Source organism: Colletotrichum navitas (assembly GCF_030913465.1).
Source record: "Colletotrichum navitas strain CBS 125086 chromosome Unknown LY79scaffold_71, whole genome shotgun sequence".
Classification (NCBI taxonomy): domain Eukaryota; kingdom Fungi; phylum Ascomycota; class Sordariomycetes; order Glomerellales; family Glomerellaceae; genus Colletotrichum; species Colletotrichum navitas.
In genome coordinates, this window is record NW_026850617.1 from 21,900 (window position 1) to 44,522 (window position 22,623).

Consider the following 22,623-nt stretch of genomic DNA (forward strand, 5'->3'; position numbering starts at 1 on the left):
ACGCCTACTCCGTTCCAGGGCTGGGTGACGCAGCGCCAAAGAGTTCGAGCTTCGAGCGCCACGGCATCAAGGCAGGCATCGCCAACGGCATGGCATCAAGATAACACAGGCCCTGGTAGCCAGTGCGACGGCATGAATATTGCCTCGATGGCCGGCGCTGAGAAGGGCAAGGGAGCGAGGTATGGCACAAGTGCTGATATCCAGAGTTGCAAACACCAAGGCGCGCGCGCACGCCTCAAGGCTCAAGATGTCAAGATTTGCATAAAAGGAAGAAAGTTGTGAGAAACACGATCCGTCGTCATCAAGTTCCTACTCGCTTGTCGTCCGCCTCGTCAGGCGTCGTTGGCAAAGATCAAGACAAGACTGACTGCTGTGCCACCCCCCTCCTTCGACGTCAAGTCGCTCCGAAAGGGGTCCAAGGCGCCAAGACCGGGGTGACCGGATGAAGCCCCCCCCCCCCCCCCCCCCCCCCAAACCAAGACAGAGAGAGAAGCGGATGGTTCGGGGAATAGGGTTGCTGCCAAGGCCCAGCACCCAGCCAGCTATTGGGTTGGGCAGACACCCCGAGAGGACAGATCAGACCACGAAGAGCCAAACTCCGGAGTACGCTGACTGACGGACGAGCAGATTAAGCCTCGAGACTGCCGATAAGTGTGCGCCGAACTCGGCCGGGCGCTATTTTAGGCCCCGCAGGTTGACGGTTGGTCCCCCTTTCTCCCGCATTTAACCGTAAAGCTTGGTTGTCTAACCCAAAGGTAAAAAAAGGAAAATTAACCTCGTTTCCCCCCTCTAACCCATCCACCCCACACGCCAACAGCACGATCCAGCTCGTGGATCCCGTCTTTTCGGCCGGCCGGGACTACGACGTGAGGGATTTTGGAAGGGGAGAAAGAGCCAGAGAGGAAGTAACATGGCTACGAGGAGCTTGCGAAAAACACGCGAGACACATCCCTTGTCGTCCCTCCCCTCCCTCCCCCACAGCTCTGCCCGGATGTTGGAATCTAATATAACGCCATACTCATGATGGATCCGCCCGCACCCACGCCATTCCCCCGTTCGAACCCCCCGACCTCGACCGGCCTCGACCGCTACCCCGGGGCTCTCTCTCCCCTTCGAGGCCAGATGCGGCTACAGCAACGGATGAGATGAGGCCAATGGCCCAAACAGGATAGCACGACATCCGTATTCTTCCCAAGGAGCCTTGCTACCTAGGTGTTTCCCCGTACGAGGACCCCCAGTCGCGCCCGGCGCCTCTCCTTTTTTCGTCCGGCGGATTTGCTGGGCCATGGGGAAAAGATTTCCTTTCCGTAGTTTCCCCCCTTCTTTTGTCGTTCGGATGATGATGACAATGCCAAGAGATCTTGAATCTCAGATCGCCATCCAAGATTCACCTGGCTCCGGGCCCTCCTCCTCATGAACCACCAGTGTGCAGATACTCTTACGAACACTTACACGTCTTGTAAACCATGACAACACCTCCGCTCCAAGTACCAGGCCTCTACAGTCCAAGTCTTCCCCTCACCTTTGCCGCCCCTCTGGCGAGGCCCCCGGTATCTCAGTCCTGACTCTACCAACGTGTCTTGTTCTTCGTGTTGTATCCATACTACTACGAAGTACTGCAACCCCCTCGCGCCCATGTCCACGCCATCAACCATCTCCACCCCCCCCTGAATTCATTTCGCTATCCTACCGCCCGCGGCCCACCAGCCCCCCCCCCCCCCGATCAGTTTTCAAACGTACTATGGTACCAGGCCGAAATAAAATACCCCTGTTAGGTATCTTACTCTAACACTCACCACCCTACTTATTTCAGTAGCGGGCATTACAGTACTGTTTACTAGCCTAGCCAGCTGGACTGTGTGGCGATATTACATAACTGGGGTATTTTATTTCCCCCTGCCACCCTGTACGTCAAGCCGCTGCCGGCTAGGCTGTATTGATCGCCCTTGGCGGAAAGCACTCCCGCAAACACGACTCAGGACACTACACACACGGACAAGACGAACCACCGCACCCCGCGTCCCCGTGGCGCGTCCTATTCGTGCGATTCTGCTCTCTTATGTACGGACTCGCGCGCGCATGACGAACGTGATTCCTTTCGGACAAGCTTGAACCCGGGGGGGTCCAAGGGTCAGGGTTCTAGCGCGACTCGTCGATCCCTTCTGAACCCAGAGCGCGCCGCTCGCCGAAACGGAACCCCGGCATCTATTTAGATTACTTACCTTGGGTTACTACCGAGCCACGCGGGCGATTCAAGTGCAGGAAGCGCTCGTCGTCCGGAGCCTCCCCGTTCAGATACATAAAAATGTCCTTCCTCCTACGGCCCTCTCTGTCTTTCTCTCTCTTACCTTTTGTTGATTCCCCTTCCTGCTTTCGCTTCTTCCATCTTTTCCCGCCCGTCGCAACGTCGCATTGCATCCTCTCGCTAGACGTAGATCGTCGTCACGTTCTTTTTGATTAAATAAAAAAACCCTCTCTTTTACAGAGAGAAAGGGGGGGGAACAGAACCTCGTCAAAATGAAGTTCAGCGTCGCCTCCTCTCTCGCCGTGCTGGCCGCCCTGACCAACGCCACCGCGACCCCCGCCATCGAGAAACGCGCCACCTTCACGGACGCCTGCGGCGTCGGCTACGGCGCCGGCACTACGGGCGGCGCCGGCGGCGCCATCACCACCGTCTCCACCCTCGACCAGTTCACCGCCGCCGTCGCATCCGAGGACCCGGCCGTCATCGTCGTCCAGGGCGCCATCACCGGCGCCGCCAAGGCCCGCGTGGCCTCCAACAAGACCGTCATCGGCCTCCCCGGCTCTTCCCTCACCGGCGTCGGCCTCTACGTCAACGAGGCCGAGAACGTCATCCTCCGCAACCTCAAGATCGCAAAGGTCCTGTTCGACAACGGCGATGCCATCGGCATCCAGGCCTCCTCCCGCGTCTGGGTCGACCACTGCGACCTCTCGTCCGACCGCGACAACGGCAAGGACTTTTACGACGGCCTCCTCGACATCACCCACGGCTCCACGGCCGTCACCGTCTCCAACACCTATCTCCACGACCACTGCAAGACCTCCCTCGTCGGCCACTCCGACTCCAACGCGGCCATGGACACGGGCAAGCTCTTCGTCACCTACGCCAACAACTACTGGAAGAACGTGGGCTCCCGCGCCCCCTCGGTCCGCTTCGGCAACGTCCACATCTTCAACAACTACGAGGAGCACATCGACTCCTCCGGCGTCAACACCCGCATGGGCGCCCAGGTCCTCGTCGAGTCTTCCGTCTTCTCCCTCGTCAAGCGCGCCATCACCTCCCGCGACTCGGACGAGACCGGCTACGCCACCTGCTTCGACGTCGACCTCGGCAACTCCACCGACAGCGCCCCCAAGGGCACCTTCGTCAAGCCCTCCTACTCCTACACCGTGCTCGGCGCTTGCAACGTCAAGGCTGCCGTCACCTCCTCGGCCGGCCAGACCCTCACGTTCTAAGCCGGCCCGCAACAGCGGGACGAAAGCCGGTGCTATGAAGGGTGCGCTGCCGTCCGCAGCGCATCGCCTTCTTGACAGGACAGTTTTGGGGGGAAAGCAAAGTGTGGAATTCTTGTACATACTTCCAAGGCACCAGCCATGGCTCGAGGCGCGCCGCCTGGTTCCGTAAATAAATAACTCGTCAACTACATGCATGTCCTTTGACAGCTATGACATATCTGATGCAAGCGGGGCTGCTTTACGATAACGTGCAGAAAAAGAAGAAGAAAAAGAAAAAGTAATGTGCATGTTGAAGACACGATAGACGCGGCTATAGGAACATGTGAGGTATGCCTTTCCGGCGATGTGATGTTTCAAGTAGTCTCAGCGCAGGTCCAACGTCTCACGTTTATATCGATCGGCCTGAAGCTGCCAAGTGACCCACTGTATCTGGCCGTTGTCTCCCGGGCCGCCGCAGATCGCGCAAGTGCCGGGGACAAGCTCAAGCTCCCGCCGGTCCCGCCATGCGCCCACTGCCTAAGCCCAAGCCCACATGTTCAGGTGCATGCCAGTGCATCGTATCACAGATGTTGTTATTCATATACATTCCATATAGGTATTTGACACATCCAGACCTGGCCGACTTGGGGGTGACGTGGAAGAAACAGCAACCACCAAAGGTCGGCTTGCCGGTACCTACCTAGGTGGATTGCTTACCTGCTTACCTACCTACCTAGGTAACGAGTTATGTACCTATCAAGCTACCAAGTAATAACGGAACGGGTAACTACACCGGATGCCATTCCACGCCAACATATATGCTGTCACGCCTTTCCATTTGAGCTAGAACTGGAGGGAGGAACCTCGTCCATGGAGCTCCTGCCATACAAAGGAACAGTCCAGGCAATAATAACCTTTTAGTATCACGGAAAGAGCTGCCTCGACAACCACCGCTTACATATCGTGATTTCCTACTCGCCTCTCCTTTTTCTTCTTGCTCTTTTTTGAATCAACACCCTGCTCGACAAGTCTTCATCTTCCACCGTCGTTCTCTCATCCTCTCGTACCCAATCAATTCAGGCCTCACTGCTCCTATCCTCTCCGTCACACTAGAGACGCCCACCTCTGAAAGCGTGACATCAGCAGCCACGATGCCTGCGCTTCCAATACCCAACCCGAGACCCTCTGAGCCCTCATCCTCCCAGACTCGTCCCAAAAGCACCCTATCCTCAAACCCACCTCCCACCAAGACGACGGCCACCACAACCACCACCACCACCACCAACACCACCAGAGCCCCCTCTGCGCGCCTCTCTCCCGAACACCACGCAATCATGCTCCGCTACTCCCTCTCCCCTCGCACCATCCACGCCCTCGCCGCCCTCCCTCACGCCGCCCCGCCTGACGAGATCCTCCGCTGCGCCGCCTCCGCCACCGAGTTCCTCTCCTTCACCTTCTCGCCCCCGGAGAAGGTCGCCTTCGCCGGCATCAATAACGACCCTTCGACCCGTTGGCCCGTCCGCGAGGCCCTCGCCCTCTCCTGGCACAAGGTCTTCCTCGTCGCACAGTGCGAGGCTGCGGGCGGCGACTACGGCGACAAGCTCTCCCTGCAGGCCCGCAACGCCCTCTACGCCGCGCGCGGCCGCATCGTCGACATCCTCGGCCAGGTCTTGCGCGCCTGCGCCGACATCATGGGCTCCCGCCGAGACGCCGCCGGCCTCCGCCGCGCCCTCGAGACCTGGCGCGGCATCGTCTCCGGAAGCTAGGAGGGGCTGGCCACGGAGCTGCTCCAGGTCCCCGGCATCGGGCCCAAAAAGGTCGCCTCGCTGGTCGCGCACGGCGTCCGCTCCGTACGTCAGCTCGCCGACCTGGACTTCTACCACATCGAGAGGATTCTGAGCCGCAACCCGCCTTTCGGCCAGAAGGTCCTGCGCAGCCTCGCGCACTTTCCGCGTCTCGCCCTCGTTGTCGACGTTGCCAAGCGAAAGGAGGGCACGCGGGACGTCATCATCAGAGCCGTGCTGGGTTGTTCGAACCGGGACATCCCCGTCTGGAAGGACAAGGAGCCTTCTGTCACCCTGGGAGCCGAGACCCCAGATGGCAGGCTGGTTTTCTTTTGGAGAGGCAAAGTGAGAAGCCTCATGTCGGGAAAAGTGCTTGCCTTCCCCGTCGAGGCGGCCCTCGGTCAGACAGTGTTCGTGTGGGCGAGCTGCGAGGAAATTGCCGGCACTTGTGTAACGGACGAGGTGGAGGTATGAGGTATGAACAACACCGTGTCTGTTATGCCAAGCAGGAGCTTGTTTTGTTCAGGGGTAAATCTTTGGCAGTCACCCTCACCCTCGGGGGACGGCTAGGAAGCATCTAGGTAGATAAATCATCGACGGTTGATTCATTAAGCGGCCAGCGCAGTATTACCACACATCATCAGCCATTGGCCGCCACGCTTTGCAACTACCAGCACTCGCCGCCGCCGCCAATGTTGCTCTCTTCGCTTGCTCCATCGCAGGAGCCCAAAAATATACTATGTACCCTTGCTTCTTTACCTTGCGGTCAAGCCGAGTATCGCTGTCTGATGATACTGTGGTGTGATGTCGGGCGTGCAAGCCGGACTCTATTCCAGGACCCAGTGTCCAACTAATCCGGAGCATACCACCCATGAATTTGCAAAACAAAACAACTCCTCCTTTTGCCTTTTATTATCCAACCATTTTGTTGCTCGTCATCGTCGCCTCATCACTCCCACCCACCGACTCGACCGGCCGCCGTTCGCAGCACTGTCGTAAACAAAATAAATTGAAAACTGGCATTACTCGAGCGACGATAGCGTCCAGGTTAGTCATCGCGGTTCTTGCCCCTAGCCGAGGGAACGCGGTGGTGGTGCAACATGGGCGACGCTGGCCTAGACGACGACAATCCCATGCCGCGAACCGCATCGAGTGGGTCCAGGTTGAGCTTGGCCTCATCCGTGACCGCGGGCGTGTAAGCAGGGTCGATCATGGCCTTCTCGTAGCTCGCGATGGTGATTGGTGGCGGGCGGCCCTTGCGCTCAGGGATGCTGTAGAGGTAGGTCGAGGCCAGGACCAGCGCAGTGCCGATAATAAACTGATGTGCGTTAGGACCGTGCGGTAAAAGAAAGGGATTAGAAGTGAACTTACAGCGAAATTGACTTGAAAATTGAAGAACCAAACACTGAACATGAAGCTTAGAACGATACTGATGCTAGCTGCGAAATTCTTTGCAATGTTGTCGGCATAGTTGATGCATAGCGAGGCCAGGACGCCGCCGACGGCCTGAAAAACAATCGCGGTCCAGACAACCGAGTTGTAGCCCTCAAAGAAGCCATGCTTGGTAATGTCTTCGCCATCAAGGAAGACGATGCCGGCCAGAGCGGGAAACAGCGAGTAGAATGACAGCTGGATGTTGCGCGTCCAGACGGAAGCCGGGGTCGGCGAATCCTTGAGCATCTTCTCGAAATAAACACCCGCGAGGCCCGAGGCGACGGCAGCCACGAGCACGGCTGACAATCCGATAGAGTAGTTCATGAGCGGCGACGGATCCTGGTCCTCCTGGATGCCCTGGTACGAGGCCGACCGCTTCACGATTTCTCCGCCAACGCTAGCAAGACCGTCTGCGGCGCGCTTGGTGAGCTCGCGGGCCACCTCAGAAGCGCCCTCGGCGGCTTGACCTAGCTCGTGCACGGAACGGGGGAAGAAATGGTCTGTGGTATCGTGCAGGAGGATGCCGGCAGAAGAGGATTCGGCATGGTTTCCGGAAGAGGGTTGGGGAAGCGACACAATGGAGACTCCCAGGGTCAGGATGAAGAGTGAGATCCAACGCTTCATGCCGAGCGCGCGTCGGAGCATCGTGACGGAGAAGACTGCTGTTGTGAGGATCTGCGGCGCATGCAAAATCAGTATAAAGGTTGAAGCCGAGGGATGGCAAAGGCGGCTTTCCAACATACCTTGAGCTGGTAAAGCACTTGGAAGTGCACGGCGTCCAGATTACCAACGGCAATGTATTGCAGGGTGTTCTGCAGAGTGTATAGTGTGGCGGGTATGGCAAGCTTCCAGCCGTCGCCCGAGAAGACAGAATTGAAGATCTGCTCGAAAATGACAGTGGCAGGCGTCGAAGGAGCCAAGGTCCGCGAGACTTCAGCGATGGAACAGGTCAAGCAAATGGACAGCTTGATGACCTCGTTGAGGAAGACGGCGGTGGATGTGAAGTATCGGTGGTCGCCCACGGGAGGCATGATGCGGGAGTAATGCATGATCTACCATGATCTAGTCAGCGCCGTGTCGCGAGAGGCAAGGCAAGGCGATGAAGGGGGAGATGCATACCAGAATCAACGCTGAGTTTTGGAAGGTCAGCTACGAACGAACGAGGCCATTGTCAGCATTCCCAGCCTTGTCCACGAGGCGCAATCGCGCGAGGCTCTGCGCGGGCAGTTGTTGTGCATACCGTGATCAGAGAAACCTGCTTCATGGACATGCCAAGAAGAGTCGGGCCCCCCGCCGGCGGCGCGGCAGCGTCGAGGAGAGCCATTGTGGCTGACGGCGATGGAATTGAGGCTGCCAAACCGGAAGGATCGGCCGTTGACGATGTTTATTTCGGAGGTTAAGTGGTGGTTTCGTGCAGTTCGGTGTCGTCCTCTCCGGATTGATATTCTGCTTGGTCGGGGGATTTGTGTTGTCGACAGTGGCTTGCGATAAGGGGAACAAAGTGGGTGTGGAAAGAAGCTTGGCTGAAAGCTCGTCTTTTTTGGCACCCTATTTTTATTTGATTTTTATTTTTGTTCTCGATTTCCTTGGTCGGAACAGCGAGCGAATCGGGGGGGGAGGTGACAATACCAAGGGGTCTAGAACAATGTCAGAGCGAGGGGCCGCCTGCCGTGGGAATAGTGGATGCTTGTCCAAGGGCAGCAACAGGTGAGCGAGCAGCAAGGGCAATTTGAGGCAGACGACAGGTAGGTAGAATAGAACAAAATGCTCAAAGGGGTAGGGGAAATCAGAAAGGGGAAAGAAGAAGGGGAGGAAAGGTTGCATTGATGGCATCGAAGAGGGTTTGGAAGTATGTCGCGTTTCTCAATGCCCCCCCCCTTCCAAAAGCATGGGACGTGTGTCCAGCCCCAACCCAGACAAGGCAAGGAGAGAGAGTGTGTGTTTCCTCTCCTAGAGGTTCTGGGTGTGCCGCGTCCGTGATGCAGGTCCCTTCCTTCCCTGACTGGGTGAGTCGACCCCTGACGTAAGGGAAGAACAAGGGCAGGAAGGAGCAGGGGGGAGGAGGAGGAGGAGGAGGAGGAGGAGGAGGCGGTAGCATGAGCACACAGAAGAATACCTACTTAGGATGGCACGATGGGAAAATGATTGTAAGGGAAAGAGGGCGAGTAGGTACGTACTTTTTTTGGTATGGGAGAGAAACGGAAACAGGGGCCGGTTAGCTACTACGGTAAGTTACGGATACACCTAAGCATCCGTACCTAGGTAGGTAATGTACAGGGTACCTAGTCAGGTGGTTGCTGCAGCCTGCAACTGCGCCGTCTTTTCTGCTTTGCTTTGCTTTGCTTTGCTTTGCTTTCTTTTGGCCTTGTTGTCTATTGTCTGTTGGCTGGTGGTCCACGGGCTGTTGACTCTGCGGTATGTTGTTTACTGATTATTACACTCTCAGGTTACCGCTATCGGGTATCCGGTGTCAGATGTCCACGGCCACTGTCGGTCTCCCCCTGCCTGGGGTTCCAGGGTCTCGCGATGGGGGGTGTTTGGAGACAAGTACTTGGAACCTCGGTACGCCAAAGCCGCACCTCCAAGTACTCTGGACTTGGTTGAAACTTCAGACTCGCCTATCTCTGAGGTTAGTAATGGGGAAAGATTTGGCCGCAGCTCAGGCTTCCTCGGCCTCATTCGTCCATTTCCCATCGCCTTGCCTCACCTTTTCACACTTCTCAAACTCTGCCCAACGTGAGCTTCACAAGATTCTGAGGAGAAACAGAGGGAGACAGAGACACAAGAGAATCAGAAACACGTACCGTAACCCCGTCTCCGCCGTAATATCCGCTTTATGCGAATGGGAGCGTCGATGCGACAAGAAACAACCACCGTACTTCAAGCGCAATGCAGACGGAGAGCCGCCCAACGACCCACCCTTCAGATCCAATGATTTCAGTCCGGACCAAACCCGCTCAGCCGTCCGAGCGTGCCGTCGTGCCGTCCAAGCCCGCCGTCCGCCTCTCGGCCTATCTGCCACGAGCCTCTCTTGCTTAGATATGCTCGGTTGCCCAGGCCACCCAAGAGACGATTGCTGCAGTCTTTTACCCGGCCTGTACGGAGTACGGTAGACCAAGCAGGTGCCAATGCCAAGGGCTGCCTATACAGAGTGCCTGGCGCCCGACAGCTCAGGTCCCGACGCAAACAGACGCGCAAGAATGCAGACCGGACGGGTCTCGACCAAGCTGGACAAGTCAGCAATTGCATCATCAGCGAGGGCGAAGCACAGGCACCACCACACACCAATGATCAGTGATGCCTCGACAGGGATCACCTTTTTCGTTTCCGCCCCTATTTTCCTGTTCTTGTCCTTTGCCCCCCAGCCGTCAGCGAAGATCCGGGGAAGCTGCTGATAAAGCTTTCTTGGTTGGCAGCAAAGCGAACACGACCGAGGCAGACTGCAAGACATGCTTCGTCGCTCCAATACAGCAACCAGCCGGCTGCGAGACTCAGCCGTTATTTATGCCGTTTATAATTCTCCCGCCTTACCCTCACCGACGATTCCGTCCAACTCTCATCGTGGACGTGATCATGGGTTCCAGCAAACAAGCCACAAGCCTATCTATCTAGGGTATAGGGGGCGGGGAAACTCCCAGTGGTCTCTGAGCCCCATGCACAGTGAACTGTCCCGACTGGCTCTAGCTCCAGCATGGCGTCACCTGGCATTTGACCGAATCATCACTTCAACCTAGTAACCAAGTCATCCAGGCCCCAAAGGCGCCATCGGAACAAGCTCACTGGACCAAAGGCATTTCCACCTTTTCTACCATATCCCAATCGGCACTCCAACCACTCCCTCCCCCGCGCGACTCTCCCGCCGCCACGTCCAACGAGCCTAGCCCCATGACCCGCCTACACGGACCACTGGTGTCACCTAAATGGCGCCCGAAGGGTGGTGGTAGTGAATGCCCTGCAACGGTTAGGAGAGACGCATCAGGTCCTATTTCGTGGTTTTCGGACGGCGCGTTTCCGCGTCTGAGATCGCTACGCATTTGACAGCTGCCATTTCGTTTGGACTCGGGACGGCCCAAAGTCGATGCTTGCCGCGATTCCACAGGATGAAAGCCACGAGGGCTGGTGTTCCCCCTAGTTCCTACGCCTCCCTAAGGTTTCTGTCCTGCCATTGGATCGCTCGGGGAACCAGTTCACCGCTCATGTCTCAGGTTGGATTGCCTGATCTGGTGCTCAGTTCAGCCACTCAACTCCCCGTTAAGCTATGATAACCCTAGTGGAATCTGGTCCTGAATTGACGTTCCGCACTCTATTCTGAAAGGTATCCAACAGAAATAGGTCGATTTGTATGGGACCTCCGACACACCTGGTACCATTCACCGACCTCCGCACGGATTGAGCGTTCGAGCTCACAAAACGCTTACATAATCATCATGCTGTCATTAAGAGTATTCTACAAGTCTCAGCCCAGAGTAAAGAGTATTGATGAACGCTCTCTACGTGCACAAATTGCATCCTGACACTGTGCATAACATAAACACCAGCCTTGTTATAGGGGTGGGGGGATTGTTCTTTTTGTCGTGTCATTCTCGTTGGCCCCACGTGATGTCAATGTTCGAAACTTTACTTCAACCACTAACTTGCCTAGTTCTCTAGCTTGTATTTTTGAACGCGGGCAGTTGGTCGTACCGGGCCTCGTATTGTGCCAGTTCACGGTCCCAAGTGTGAATTACTCCTACCTGCGTACGCCATTTAACTGAAAGTGGTGTGGGGTAAAAGAGGACATCAGCGGTGCGGTGCGTAGCATATTGCTAACCACCCTACTAAAGCAACACAAGATGCCTCGCCTCGAGCTTGAAATTTATTACTGATCAGAGGTGCTTACCTCTGACCCGCGCATCCGCAGCCAGTACCAAGATGTCATTAGCGGGTACGGGGCGGAAAACAAGGATCGGTTGAAGAGCATTGCCAAGAAGTATGACCCAAGGGAAGTCTTCCAGAAGCTGCAGCCGGGATTTGCATCTAGGATACAATACTCGAGGTTATTGACGGCGGCTTAGATAAGCACGATAATGATAGGATGGGAGGATAAGATTAGATAAGGTTCAAAGAAAGTGATAGTCGCGAAGCTCCGACAGAGCTTCCCCTAACAACGAGCATTGCAATGTGAGGACGTCCCAGGATGCCGTCTCAGTTCATACCCGCCCGCAGCTCCCGTCACCGCGTCGCCTGCATAGCCCTCTACCGCTCCCTCATCCGCGAGGCGCGCGCGATCCCCCTCCCCGACGATGTCCTCCGCAAAGGCACGCAGAACCCGATTCCGCGGCTCGTGAAGAAGGCCTTCGCGCGCAACCGCACAGAGGCGAGCTACCGGATCGTCTTCTCAGCGCTAGGGACAGGTTACAACGTATGCCACACGTCCCTTCTCTTTTTCGCCTCAAGTTTCCGGGCTGTACCCCAGGTCACAGGCTAACGACTGCTCTCCAGTTCCTCAACCTCTTCAAGGCTGCACAAACCCCCGACTCGAAGGAGCACTCCCAGATCATAGCCCACCTCCGCGACAAGAAGCTCCGCGACGCTAAATCCGAGGCCGGCAAGCCCCCACCCCGGCCCCCACGACCCGCCAAGCCCAAGTGGCCGCCCCTCCTCCAGAAGGTCTCTAAGGAAGGCGATCCTCCGGCTTACGTCTCCCCGCGCTTCCCCGTGCCGCGTGAGCACCTCACCGGCGCGCGGCGCGTGCCGTACGTCTCCATAACGGCCGAGGGCATCGCATTCCTGCGGCAGAAGAAGCCACAACAACACTGGGTCGGGCTTTACATCCGGCGCAAAACCCGGATCAAAAGGCGCGCGATGGACCTGATGCTCGGCTCGACACGCAAGGACTTGCCGTGGGTCGCGCAGGAGGACAGGTGGGAGGAAATTGTGAAGCAGGAGATGGTCGAGGCGCGGCGGCGGGAGACCAGGGAGACCAGGGAGGCCGGGAAGGCTCCGTGTGGGAAGCAGAGGGAGGCGTTGGATCGGCTGCTGCAGCCCGAGAGCTATGGGCAGTCGGTGGTGGAGAACTGGAAGTTCGCGAGGCAGACGCTGCAAGACCTGATGGCGAACGAGGCCGCGCGTGCGAGGGCGTTTGTGAACATCCGCAAGGCGGAGGCGGCGATGCTCGAGGAGGAGGACCGCGACCATCTGGCGAGGGGCCACCGCTGGATGGTGGATACCCCTGAGAAGAAGATGCAGAGGCACAAGCGGTACCGCGCGGCCATGAATGCGGCCAAGGTCGACCGCAGGGCCAAGAAGAAGGAGAAGAAAAGGCAGTCGCGGGTGAGAGGGTTGGCGCCGGCCCCCGTCGAGGTTTGACAGGCTTGTCTAGCGGGCGAGCCTCCTCAACCTAACCTGTACCCATCTGAATTTCGGCAATGATACCACTTTGCGCCTCGTTTTACATGTTGCAGCGATGTCAAGATTGAAGAAAAAACAAGTACTTTTATTGTCATGACTTCGTGAAAGCTATTATTATGTTTGTAAAACGTATGTATTTACCGGCCCTCCCATTTTTTTCGGCCGTAAATCAGCCGTGAATATCTTCTGTAGTGCCATCGTCTTCACCTGACGCGCTCTTTGCTCCTCTCGGGGCTGCCGGGAGCGGTGTCGATCTGCGGCGGTGGACCCACCATCTTCGCCAGAGCGTGAGACTCGCCAGCGACGGCTGCCCAGCTCCTTCCTGACTGCAGTGATGGAATTTTTACCTGGCCTAAGCCGTCTAGCGACACCTCACTTCCAGCGACAGATGCGAGTTCCGCCTTGGTTGTGCGGGGAGAAGATAATACGGAAGAAGACATGGACGGTGGAACAGAATGAGTAGGACTCAAAGGCCTGTAGGACGGCTCCGGGTCAGCAACCTCCCGGACTACAACATCGAAGCCGGATTGTTTCAGAAAGGGACTCATTGCCGGGGGAGTGAATATCTCAGTGCTCGTCTCGAAGCTACGGCGCGAGAATATGGATGATGACGTGCTGGCCTGCGTGCTGTCCGCCGAGCTGCTATCTCTGTTGAGCTTGGGTGCGCTCGATCGTGGAGTGGCCGGAAGCTTTGCGAGGATTGGAAGACGGGAGTTGGAGCCCCGTGAGGACAACATGCCACTTGCTTGAGGATTTGGCGAGGGTGTCTCCGATGGCCGCGGTGCAGGATCAGGTCTGAAGGCGCCTGACATAACAGCAGCATTGGGGGTGACCCATGCCTTGTGAGGGCCACTTGGAATCCGCGCTGTCGGCGTCGGACGCGGGGCTGCCGAGGATGAAGCATTTGTCGAGGGAGAGGGACGTATCGCGGCTTGACGCACAGGGTGGGTGTGTGGCCTGGTGTTGATGCCCAGGCCCTGGTGTAAGTTGGTGATGGCGGCGTTGGGCGTGAGGCAGACGTTGAGGTTGGTGTTAGGCAGGGGTAAGCCTGTCCGGCTGTGCCTTGACTGCCTCTCCAGCTCGTTGACCCGTTCTTCTAGCTTTCTCCGTTTTTGCCTTTCATCGTCGCGCTGCTTCGTCAGAAGCTCGGTGTCCCTGGCGTGCTTCTTCTCCTGGTTCTCTAGGCGCAGACGGTAAGTTTCGTCCATGGCTCTCAGTGATTTGACTTCCTTCTGCAGCCGCTCCTTTTCAGGCCTCAATTGGGCGTTCTCGGCAGCCGCAGCCGCAAGTCTCACGTCGATACGGTTGCCGACAAACCGGGCACTCTTCCGACAACAGCTGTTATGATAGACCTGTTCGATGCCACCAAGGTCAACGAGTTCCTGGTCCACTTGGTCGGCCCGGGGTCTGGCCTTCGGGTCAGAGGAGACCATTTTCCCAGTGAGACCGAGAATGTGGCGTGGCGCGACAGTCGGCCGTTTCACGTCGTGGAAACGCTGAGTTGCCAGAGCATGAAGAGCCAGTTGCTCTTGGTGAGCCGCGAGTTTCTCGGCCCGGGAATGGGGCAGCAAATCTCCGACCACCGAGTGGAAGTTGTTCAAATCACCATGAAACACAAGCGTAGCAATGTTGAGGTATATGAGGCCCAAACAGTATATGTCGGCACACTGCGTGGAGTACTCCTCGGGGACATAGGCCTCGGGGGGGCGCCACTTGGGGGTGCCGTGAAGGCCCATGGTGGCAGTGTTTTCCTGGCCATGAAAATCTCGAGCAATGCCGAAGTCGGCGAGATAGACCTTGTTGGGGTTCAATAAGATATTACTCGGCTTCAGGTCAAGGTGGCGAACTTTGGAGGCGTGACAGTGTGTGACGGCCTGGGCAATGCAGCCCATGATACGTTGAAGGAAATTGAGAGGACACTTGGCCTTGCCAGCGTCTGCTGGACATTTACGACCGCCAGACTCGACGAGGGCCAGGTCAGAGATGTCTAGCTCATCGAGTCTCTTCAAGATATCCTCCCGATCACCCTGGCCGCTTCTCAAGTCGGCGAGATCGGTAAGGAGTTCGTCAAGGTTGCAAACGGCAACGGGCCATACCAGGAGGTAAAGCTCTCGCTGTTTAAAGGTGTAAGTCCCGATCAGCTTGACGATGTGGTCATGGTCCAGACGCTCCATGGCCAGTGCCTCCCTCCGCAGGGTATGAAAGGTCTGGTTGCGTTGGGGCTTGATCCATTTGCGTGCCAGGCGAACAGTGCGGTGGGTGACTCTCTCGACGCGGCCAAATGTGCCCATTCCCAGATCGTTGTCCTTGGGGGCGATGATCTTGGCGTGTATCTTCTTGGCTTCGGCGAAGTCATCTGGGTGTTTTCCACTGCGGCGCGGTGCTTTGTTGTCAACTTGAGCGCAATGGACGTGTGATTGTCGGGAGCCAGAAGAGCAGCAGGAGGGAAATTTGGACTCACATGCCAGACCAATGGCCGCTGGACGCCTCCCATTCCCGGATCTTGGACTTCTCGTATAGTTCGCGGTGAGCGGGCGGGAGGCGATCGGGATGCGGCTGGGATTTCAGGTGGACAGTAGTCCAGCCTGCATCGGAACCCTCGTCGGCCATGGCGTTCAACGTCGGATGGGATGGCAAGGTTGCCGCGAGTTCCTCAACGGCTAGCGGACGGGCAAGCAGTTTGGCCTTTGGTAGAATGCCGTCTAGGATGGCGAGGCAACGGTCATGATGTCAACTGGAGGATGTGGCGCACACCGGCCGCTGGAACGATTAAGGAAATGAGGCAGAGAGAAAGGGAGAGAGGCGATTGCGGGGTGTCAGCCCAGTAGGTAGTGGTCAGAATTGACGACCGTTGGAGTGTGGTTTGTCGATCTTTGTGGAGGGAAGCAGAAGGCAGGGAAGGCCGGAACACGGAGTCTGCCCAGGCAAGGAGGGCCTGGGTAGGTAGGTACCTTGAAGTAGGTAATAATGAAGTAGGTACCTACCCAGGTAGGGTACTTGAAATAGGCGCACAGCCCCGAGGTTGACCCCCTTTCAAGGCTTCGAGGGCCGTGTAACTACAGGCTTTTTAGCTTGTGGGGCTCACATTTAGCCTTGTAGGGACGCAGCGCTGGGGCCATTTGCTGGGGCATGTTCCAAAGTACGTGTAGGTACCTTAGTATCTTAGGCACGTACCGTTCTGTAGGTAGGCAGATAGGTAGGTTCCTACCTACCTAGGTAGGTATGCAGGAATACTACGGAGTATCTTTGTACACAATGCAGAGTAGCGATGCTTCTTCCACCATCATTCATCCTCATCACCGAAGCCAAAGCCTTACTCTCGACCTTGCCCCAATGCCACTCCTGGGCAGCTACATATCCATGAAAACAGTCATCAAATCAACAGACGATGCAATCAATGCAATGGTACCTTCCAGTTGTGAGACACGAACGCATTTTACGTATTCAGGTCCCGATCATGCAGCTAACTGCACATTGAACCATGATTGAAGGTTTCCCACGATGCACAGTCCCGCGTGGCTCCCCACTGACTGACCTTTTTCCATTGGCACCACAGAAGAGGTTCTTTCTTGGCACCTCGGCCCCGACAATCCTTACGAGGCTGGATAAAGAGGACCGTTGCTGACTGTTCTGCAGTGCTCCCATCTCTCGACTCGAGACGCATGGGATGGAAACCCCATCATGACTGGTAGCGACGCAACAATTGGTAACATATCACCCTGTCCAAGACCCAGGACTGTTGACATCACATCCGACGGGCCGCCCAAATTCGCACAAGTTTGTCTCGAGACCTTGTGGGCCTTGACGATGTCAAATCCAGGCCAACGGCCCCACGCAAATGATGTACCAAATGCAACCGTCGTGCTAGCCAGTCCTCTGCGGATTCCGAAGCCGCGCCCGATGCGAACGCTGGCATTGTGTGTCTGCAATCGTGGCCGCTGCCGAGATACCACCTGCATATATCGATACAGCTGGGATCGTCACCGTCTCGACCGAGGTGAGGCAGATGGCTGGTGTGGCTGGGTTCCTCTCAAGCCACCTAAGATACCACTCACTGTGACACGATCTCGCCGGCATTTCATAAAACCCAGATCGGACACACACCACACATACAGCACACGCACAGCACACGCACAGCACACAGCACACAACACAGCACACAACACACAGAAGGACGGGGGAGGTTGGCACCATCGACCTTATCATCATTATGATAAGCATGACGGGCCCTTCCTACCCTGCGCTGTGTGGGATTCCAACCTGGGCAGCTCAAAAACAAGAAAAAGGGGTCCATCAGGCGTCGGGGTGTCGGGCGCGCCGAATACTCGGATATATCTTCTACTGGCACTTGACACTGCGACGACCGGGGAAGCATTTTATCGTGCCTCCGTCTCAGTCCATTAAGACGACGATGCTTACGGTCAAGTCTCACATTACACTGCAATTGACATGGGCGTTTGGGCCTCATTATGATAGCCAGACTAGATGATGGTCTGGGCCAGTTGGACCCACTTCCAGCGGCCGAACTCCTGGGTCCGGACCTGCCCCGCTTGAACGATCCCGAGACGTCCTTACTTTGGTCGAGATCGCGAGGCGAGGCTGCGCTGCTCACTCAACATAGCCCCCTCCCCCAGCCAATCCCGAATGCTACATCCGTCACTGCGAACACGCTATGCATGCGGCCAGTACCGGCCACGTTTTCTGTCGTTTTTGACTTTTGCCATTTTCACCGCTAGGGGAAGCAAGCCGGGGCTGGTTTCGTTGGTGTCGAAACACCGTGCCAGCCTCCCTAGACCGTTCTCTCGCTACCAACTGTTACTCCTGTAGAGCATGACTCTTTCCCCCCTCCCCACCCCTTCTGGACGGGTTCTAGGATGTTTAGGAATCTCTGGCTGGGAATCCCGCTCGCCCTGCTGCGTCGATCACAGCCCCTCGGGAACCAGACCGGCTCCCCTAGTGAGGCTGCTATGTGCTGTTACCTGAGATCGTTACGTCTTCATGGACGAGGCCCGCTGCAATGGATCTACGCGGTACCTGTTCCCGTCTCCCCCCCGGTCCAATCAATGTCTCCGAGAGCTGGGTACGGGCTCTAATCACTTGTAGTTTAGCTTGCAGGCACATTTGGCTCGAGACCGGTGAGCCGAGAACCCTGAACTCGGTATCCTCCTGGGCAAACATTGCCACAGATATACGTGTCCCGCCCGCGGCATTTGAGGCAGCAACCCTTACGTTAACCCGGACCATTCGATATTTGATATTGGTCGTGTCCACCATGGCCTCTAGGCCTTGCGGATGGAACGTTCCACGCAGCTGCAGTTCGCGGATCTCATTTTTACTTAATGGTCCCCTATGAGGACCCCCATGTCGTGCTCACATTCTGAACTCCCCGATTCAACAACCCCTTGTTGCTTGGCTGTATCATGCCCGGCTACACGTGCATCTGTATCTCACCATGACAAGCATTGGTGTTGTAAATCGTGGTCAAGAGCAGCCCTGCCTGCCGGGCCCTCATCAAGAGGATCGGGTTGGCTACCGTAAGGTTGTGGCCAACAATATCACTCCTAGGATGGGGCACTGGCGCGGCATATAGTGCCGACATCGCTTGTTCGCTTTCCTGACGGGTCGTTGTGTCATTCAACCGCCTCGCTGGCATACTTTCTTTTTCTTGCTGTCGATTTTGTCAGTATGCACGGAAAGTTGCCCCTCGAGAGACTCTTTCTTTAAATGGTGTACGACCCTCCCCCTAGACACATTGAGTTGTCCGAGTATTACTTGAACGGCTGAGCTGGCCCAGAAGAGAAGCCTGACTTTTCTTGCTGGCACTCTATCAAGACGACGCCCTCGTATTTTTTTTTCTTCCTCTTTTTTTCTCTTTTTTTCCTTTGCGTGGTTTGTCTTTGACCAACTTCGTTCCATCATCACGACTCAGTAAGTTCTATCTATTTCTACTGTACTTATGAGCTACTGCATGATCAACTCCCGCCTCGGTTCATTCAGGATCGCTGCGAATCGGGCACTTACTGTGGTGGTACTCGGGCCGTCGTCTTGTTATGCATGACTGATGGGTCGCTAGCTCCGCGGGAGACATCAAACGGCACAGCACAATGGTTCAGCTAGCAAACCCTAACAGGACCCAGTGTGCAGCCCGCTGTCCCCCCATACAATACAGCGATACGCAAGATTAGCCCCGTTAGTCGGCATTCAGGCTCAACCTGGATTCGGCTGTTGCTGGCTCGCCCACTTTATAACCGGTGAATATGAGTAATCATCCCCGTCCCAGCGGCTTGGAGATGCCATCCGACACGGCCGACGATTTGGACGAGCCGCCTCCGCCCCCCCCTCACCAGACATTTGTTATACACGGGTTTCCTGACCAAGAAGGCCGACGGCTACCCTGGCGACCCTTATCGCATCGTCGTCGATTCATTGAAAAGCAGGAACAGCCGGAACATAGCGGCGTCGGTGCATTTCCTTTCCCGGCCTCGTCAACCCCAACGTCGACGTCGTCCCAGGGAGAAGAAGGTGTTCAATCTATTGTCACCCCTGCTCAAGCGCACCCGGCCTCTTCTCACCCCCATCTTCTTCTGAATCTTTCATTCTCCCATGCTCAGCCGCGCTACAACCAGCCCTATCAGCAACAGAGCCAGGGTGACTTGTATCACAGCGGGCACGGCCAGGACACGGTAGTCTACCACGACCCCCAACATTACCAACACCCCCGGCCCCAGCTCCAGCAAAGCGCAGGGCACCGCCGCCATCAACAATTCATCCCGCCTACCTCTCTCGCGGACTCTCGCCAGCCTTCCTCCAACGCCTTCTCAATTCCCGACTCGGCATCTTTTCTTCGTCATCCCCACGACCCTAGGTTGTTGCAAGCCCAATCCCAAGCTGCCACACAGAGCGGCTTCGAGTTCCCCCACCGGGATCCTGGGTTCCCCCAAATTAGCCCTGGCGATCTAGTCCCGATTCGATTTCAAGGTCCAGATCACATACACGTCCCTCAAGAGTCTCTAGCTGGTTTCCCTCTGTCCGGTCACCCTGCTGGACAGGCCCAATTGTTTTATCATCACAACAGTGACCACCACGTTCATAACAGCTACCCTGGCGTTCTTCAGTTTCCTGGCGGTTACCCGATAGCATTCATGCCGCCGAACCCCGAGCTCAACATCCTCAATGCTGAGTCGTACAACGACGGCAAGTTGGGGTTTCGCGCGCCGCGAAGTCTTCCTTCGGGGAGGCCCCGGAGAGCGGCGACAGGCGATGAACCACCAAGGTCCAAAAAGCGGACCAAGGCTCAGTCTTCCGAAGCAGGCGAGCTCGAGGACGAAGACAAGAAGAGATCGCGGGGTAGGCCGCGTCTAGATACAAATGATGAGACAGCCAAAGACGTAAGTTGCTATCCACCACCGGCCTTCTGCTGCCTTTTCCTGCGGTAATATAACTGCATTTTGATTTTGTTTCATGCCCGCAATGCCTCAGAGCGTGCATAAGGTCCATCTAACCAGAGTAGCGTCGCCGCACCCAAATTCGCCTCGCCCAGAGGGCCTACCGCAACCGTAAGGAGACAGCCATCCAGTCACTTGAGAAGAAGGTCGATGAGCTCAGGAAAACCAACGAGGAAATGAGTAAGGAGTTTATGAGGCTTTACGACTTCGCCGTCAGCAAGGGCATGCATGAGAGCACGCCCGAGTTCGGACGTCAGCTGCAGGCGACGACGGAGAAATTTGTCGCCCTGGCACGGAGATCGAGCGAGGAGCTCGAAAACGACGGTGATTTGCCCACCAGCCAAGACAACGACGTCGATGCGCAAGAGGCCAGCCCAACCATAGGCAACGCTGGGCTCAGCGACACGTCGGGCTCACAAGACGTCGCCGTCAAACCCGCCGAGATGATGTATGGAGGCTTCATCGTCAGCCATGGCGAGGACACGGCACACTCGACCCCTCGCTCCCAGACGTTGACGGCAATGCACACGACATCGTGGGCGACCGACAGCCAACCGCAAGCGCCACAATCGACGGCTCCCCAGGCGCCTCTAGGCTACGAAATAGTGACGGAGCCGACGACGGACAATGCTAGCTTCCCATTTGGTATGTCTTTCGATGATAGCCTGGATCAAGCAGGCTCTCCCAATCTATCCGGCCAGCCCATTTCCGAAACCCTCTTCTCCATCATCTCTCCGCCGAGCTCCTACGCGTACCAGGAGCGTACGTTCGGGAGGCGGCTGCAGCGGTCGACGTTGGAGAAGGCCTACTTCCTGGTGTGTATGCCGGACCCGCCGCCGGCCCTCATGTCCAGAGCCTTCGGCTTCTGCCTGCTGTTTGAGCCCAAAGAGCGCATCAAGGAGAGACTTGCTAACTGTCTCAGAGTGAAGGAGCGCGAGTCTATGTTTAATTGGAAGTTCCCCTTCTGGAACCTGGGTGGTGGTGGTACGTGGTTCGACGAGATGGACGAGACGGATTACTCGCGCGCCGGCAAGCTGAGGGGCCCGGTGGGGAACCAAGGCACCGCCGAGCCGCACCGGCACAAGGTCGACTCGATGTTCGGGCTGGGACCATGGGACGCCCGGACGGAAGAGACACGGGATCTGAGGGTCGACCACGAGGCTGCCAAGCTCCACATGAGCGTGCCGGGCTTCGAGGGCGACTTTTACGACGCAGACGAGGTCGAATGGGTCCTGCAACGGCGAGGCATCCTCATCCCGCCGGCGGCCGACTTCGTTACGGCCGAGATCGATCCCGCCGACTTCTCGACCGACACGGCCGCGGGAGGGCAAGTCTTTGGGACGGGTTCGCAAAGCAGCGTGGACGACATAATCGGCGGGCTGCGCCACGCCGAGAAAAGCCCCCTAGCGCACTTTGCTAGGGGGTACGTCGGTATGAACCTGAAGCCGACGAGGGCGTCTGACATCCACAACGGCGCGCACTCCGTGGCCCGTACGGAGGAGGCATTGCCTGCCCTGGAAGACATCGATCCCAGCATCGATCCCAGCCTCGGAGGCGACGCGTTCGGGCTAGGCGAGAAGCCGGTGAACGGGGTCTCGAACACAGGGTCGAGGCAACGGCTGGTGACGATCAACGTCGGAGTCTTGGTTCAAGGTACGCTTGCCCACACTTTCGACTGGCGAGGGAGTGCAAAGCTGACCCGACACAGAGATTGCGCTGAGGTCGGTTTGCTTGGGACGGACGCCGGGTGTGCGGCCGAAGGATGTCAACGTCGCATTTTGGGCGTCGCTGGCTGTATAAAATGCCGGCTTTGGGACGCTTGGTCCCGGACGGCTAGACCTTGCCTATCCCGGGATGGCACGCACGATGCTTCGGCGGTGAATTGGGACCAAAGGCCCAATGCGACGGAAAAGTTGTGTTTCATCGTTTTTTGTTGTCTTTGGTTTGGTAGGCGTTGGATGGTATGGCTTCTCCGTATGGGTCTCTCTACCCAGTTTGTGTCGCATGTCGCAGGTGCAGGGACGGGGAAAATACGGCATGGACATCTACTTATGTTACAATGGTTAAATAAAAATGAATCTTTCTTGGGATTTCGTCCGTTTTCATATAAGGCA

General features: G+C 56.8%; 8 protein-coding genes across 8 annotated transcripts; 6 read left to right on the forward strand and 2 right to left on the reverse strand.

Annotated features, from left to right (window-relative positions):
• Positions 1 to 2,517: 2,517 nt before the first annotated feature.
• LY79DRAFT_593072 (pectate lyase) lies at positions 2,518 to 3,477 on the forward strand (the record flags this gene model as incomplete). Its single annotated transcript, XM_060561511.1, has 1 exon — positions 2,518 to 3,477. The coding sequence occupies one exon, from the start codon at positions 2,518 to 2,520 to the stop codon at positions 3,475 to 3,477; it is 960 nt and encodes a 319-aa protein (XP_060410213.1).
• Positions 3,478 to 4,607: 1,130 nt separating this feature from the next.
• LY79DRAFT_672711 (uncharacterized protein) lies at positions 4,608 to 5,714 on the forward strand (the record flags this gene model as incomplete). Its single annotated transcript, XM_060564088.1, has 2 exons — positions 4,608 to 5,207; positions 5,250 to 5,714. The coding sequence occupies 2 exons, from the start codon at positions 4,608 to 4,610 to the stop codon at positions 5,712 to 5,714; spliced, it is 1,065 nt and encodes a 354-aa protein (XP_060410214.1).
• Positions 5,715 to 6,200: 486 nt separating this feature from the next.
• LY79DRAFT_358547 (nucleotide-sugar transporter) lies at positions 6,201 to 8,274 on the reverse strand. Its single transcript, XM_060552724.1, has 5 exons — positions 7,915 to 8,274; positions 7,794 to 7,823; positions 7,418 to 7,726; positions 6,612 to 7,349; positions 6,201 to 6,558 (listed from the first exon to the last, which is right to left on the reverse strand). The coding sequence occupies exons 1-5, from the start codon at positions 7,996 to 7,998 to the stop codon at positions 6,289 to 6,291; spliced, it is 1,431 nt and encodes a 476-aa protein (XP_060410215.1). The 5' UTR covers positions 7,999 to 8,274; the 3' UTR covers positions 6,201 to 6,288.
• Positions 8,275 to 8,851: 577 nt separating this feature from the next.
• LY79DRAFT_358519 (uncharacterized protein) lies at positions 8,852 to 9,879 on the forward strand. Its single transcript, XM_060552723.1, has one exon. The coding sequence runs from the start codon at positions 9,092 to 9,094 to the stop codon at positions 9,785 to 9,787; it is 696 nt and encodes a 231-aa protein (XP_060410216.1). The 5' UTR covers positions 8,852 to 9,091; the 3' UTR covers positions 9,788 to 9,879.
• A 1,934-nt stretch (positions 9,880 to 11,813) lies between these two features.
• LY79DRAFT_565055 (uncharacterized protein) lies at positions 11,814 to 13,144 on the forward strand. The gene is made up of 2 exons (XM_060558712.1): positions 11,814 to 12,075; positions 12,156 to 13,144. Exons 1-2 carry the CDS (start codon positions 11,851 to 11,853, stop codon positions 13,020 to 13,022), a joined length of 1,092 nt encoding a protein of 363 aa, XP_060410217.1. The 5' UTR covers positions 11,814 to 11,850; the 3' UTR covers positions 13,023 to 13,144.
• LY79DRAFT_565057 (kinase-like domain-containing protein) lies at positions 13,143 to 16,003 on the reverse strand. The gene is made up of 2 exons (XM_060558713.1): positions 15,526 to 16,003; positions 13,143 to 15,434 (listed from the first exon to the last, which is right to left on the reverse strand). Exons 1-2 carry the CDS (start codon positions 15,672 to 15,674, stop codon positions 13,268 to 13,270), a joined length of 2,316 nt encoding a protein of 771 aa, XP_060410218.1. The 5' UTR covers positions 15,675 to 16,003; the 3' UTR covers positions 13,143 to 13,267.
• Positions 16,004 to 16,287: 284 nt separating this feature from the next.
• LY79DRAFT_358796 (uncharacterized protein) lies at positions 16,288 to 17,588 on the forward strand. Its single transcript, XM_060552725.1, has 2 exons — positions 16,288 to 16,469; positions 16,701 to 17,588. The coding sequence occupies exons 1-2, from the start codon at positions 16,320 to 16,322 to the stop codon at positions 17,466 to 17,468; spliced, it is 918 nt and encodes a 305-aa protein (XP_060410219.1). The 5' UTR covers positions 16,288 to 16,319; the 3' UTR covers positions 17,469 to 17,588.
• A 2,618-nt stretch (positions 17,589 to 20,206) lies between these two features.
• LY79DRAFT_593077 (BZIP family transcription factor) lies at positions 20,207 to 22,309 on the forward strand (the record flags this gene model as incomplete). The annotated part of the gene is made up of 3 exons (XM_060561512.1): positions 20,207 to 20,452; positions 20,575 to 22,162; positions 22,218 to 22,309. 3 exons carry the CDS (start codon positions 20,207 to 20,209, stop codon positions 22,307 to 22,309), a joined length of 1,926 nt encoding a protein of 641 aa, XP_060410220.1.
• Positions 22,310 to 22,623: the final 314 nt, after the last annotated feature.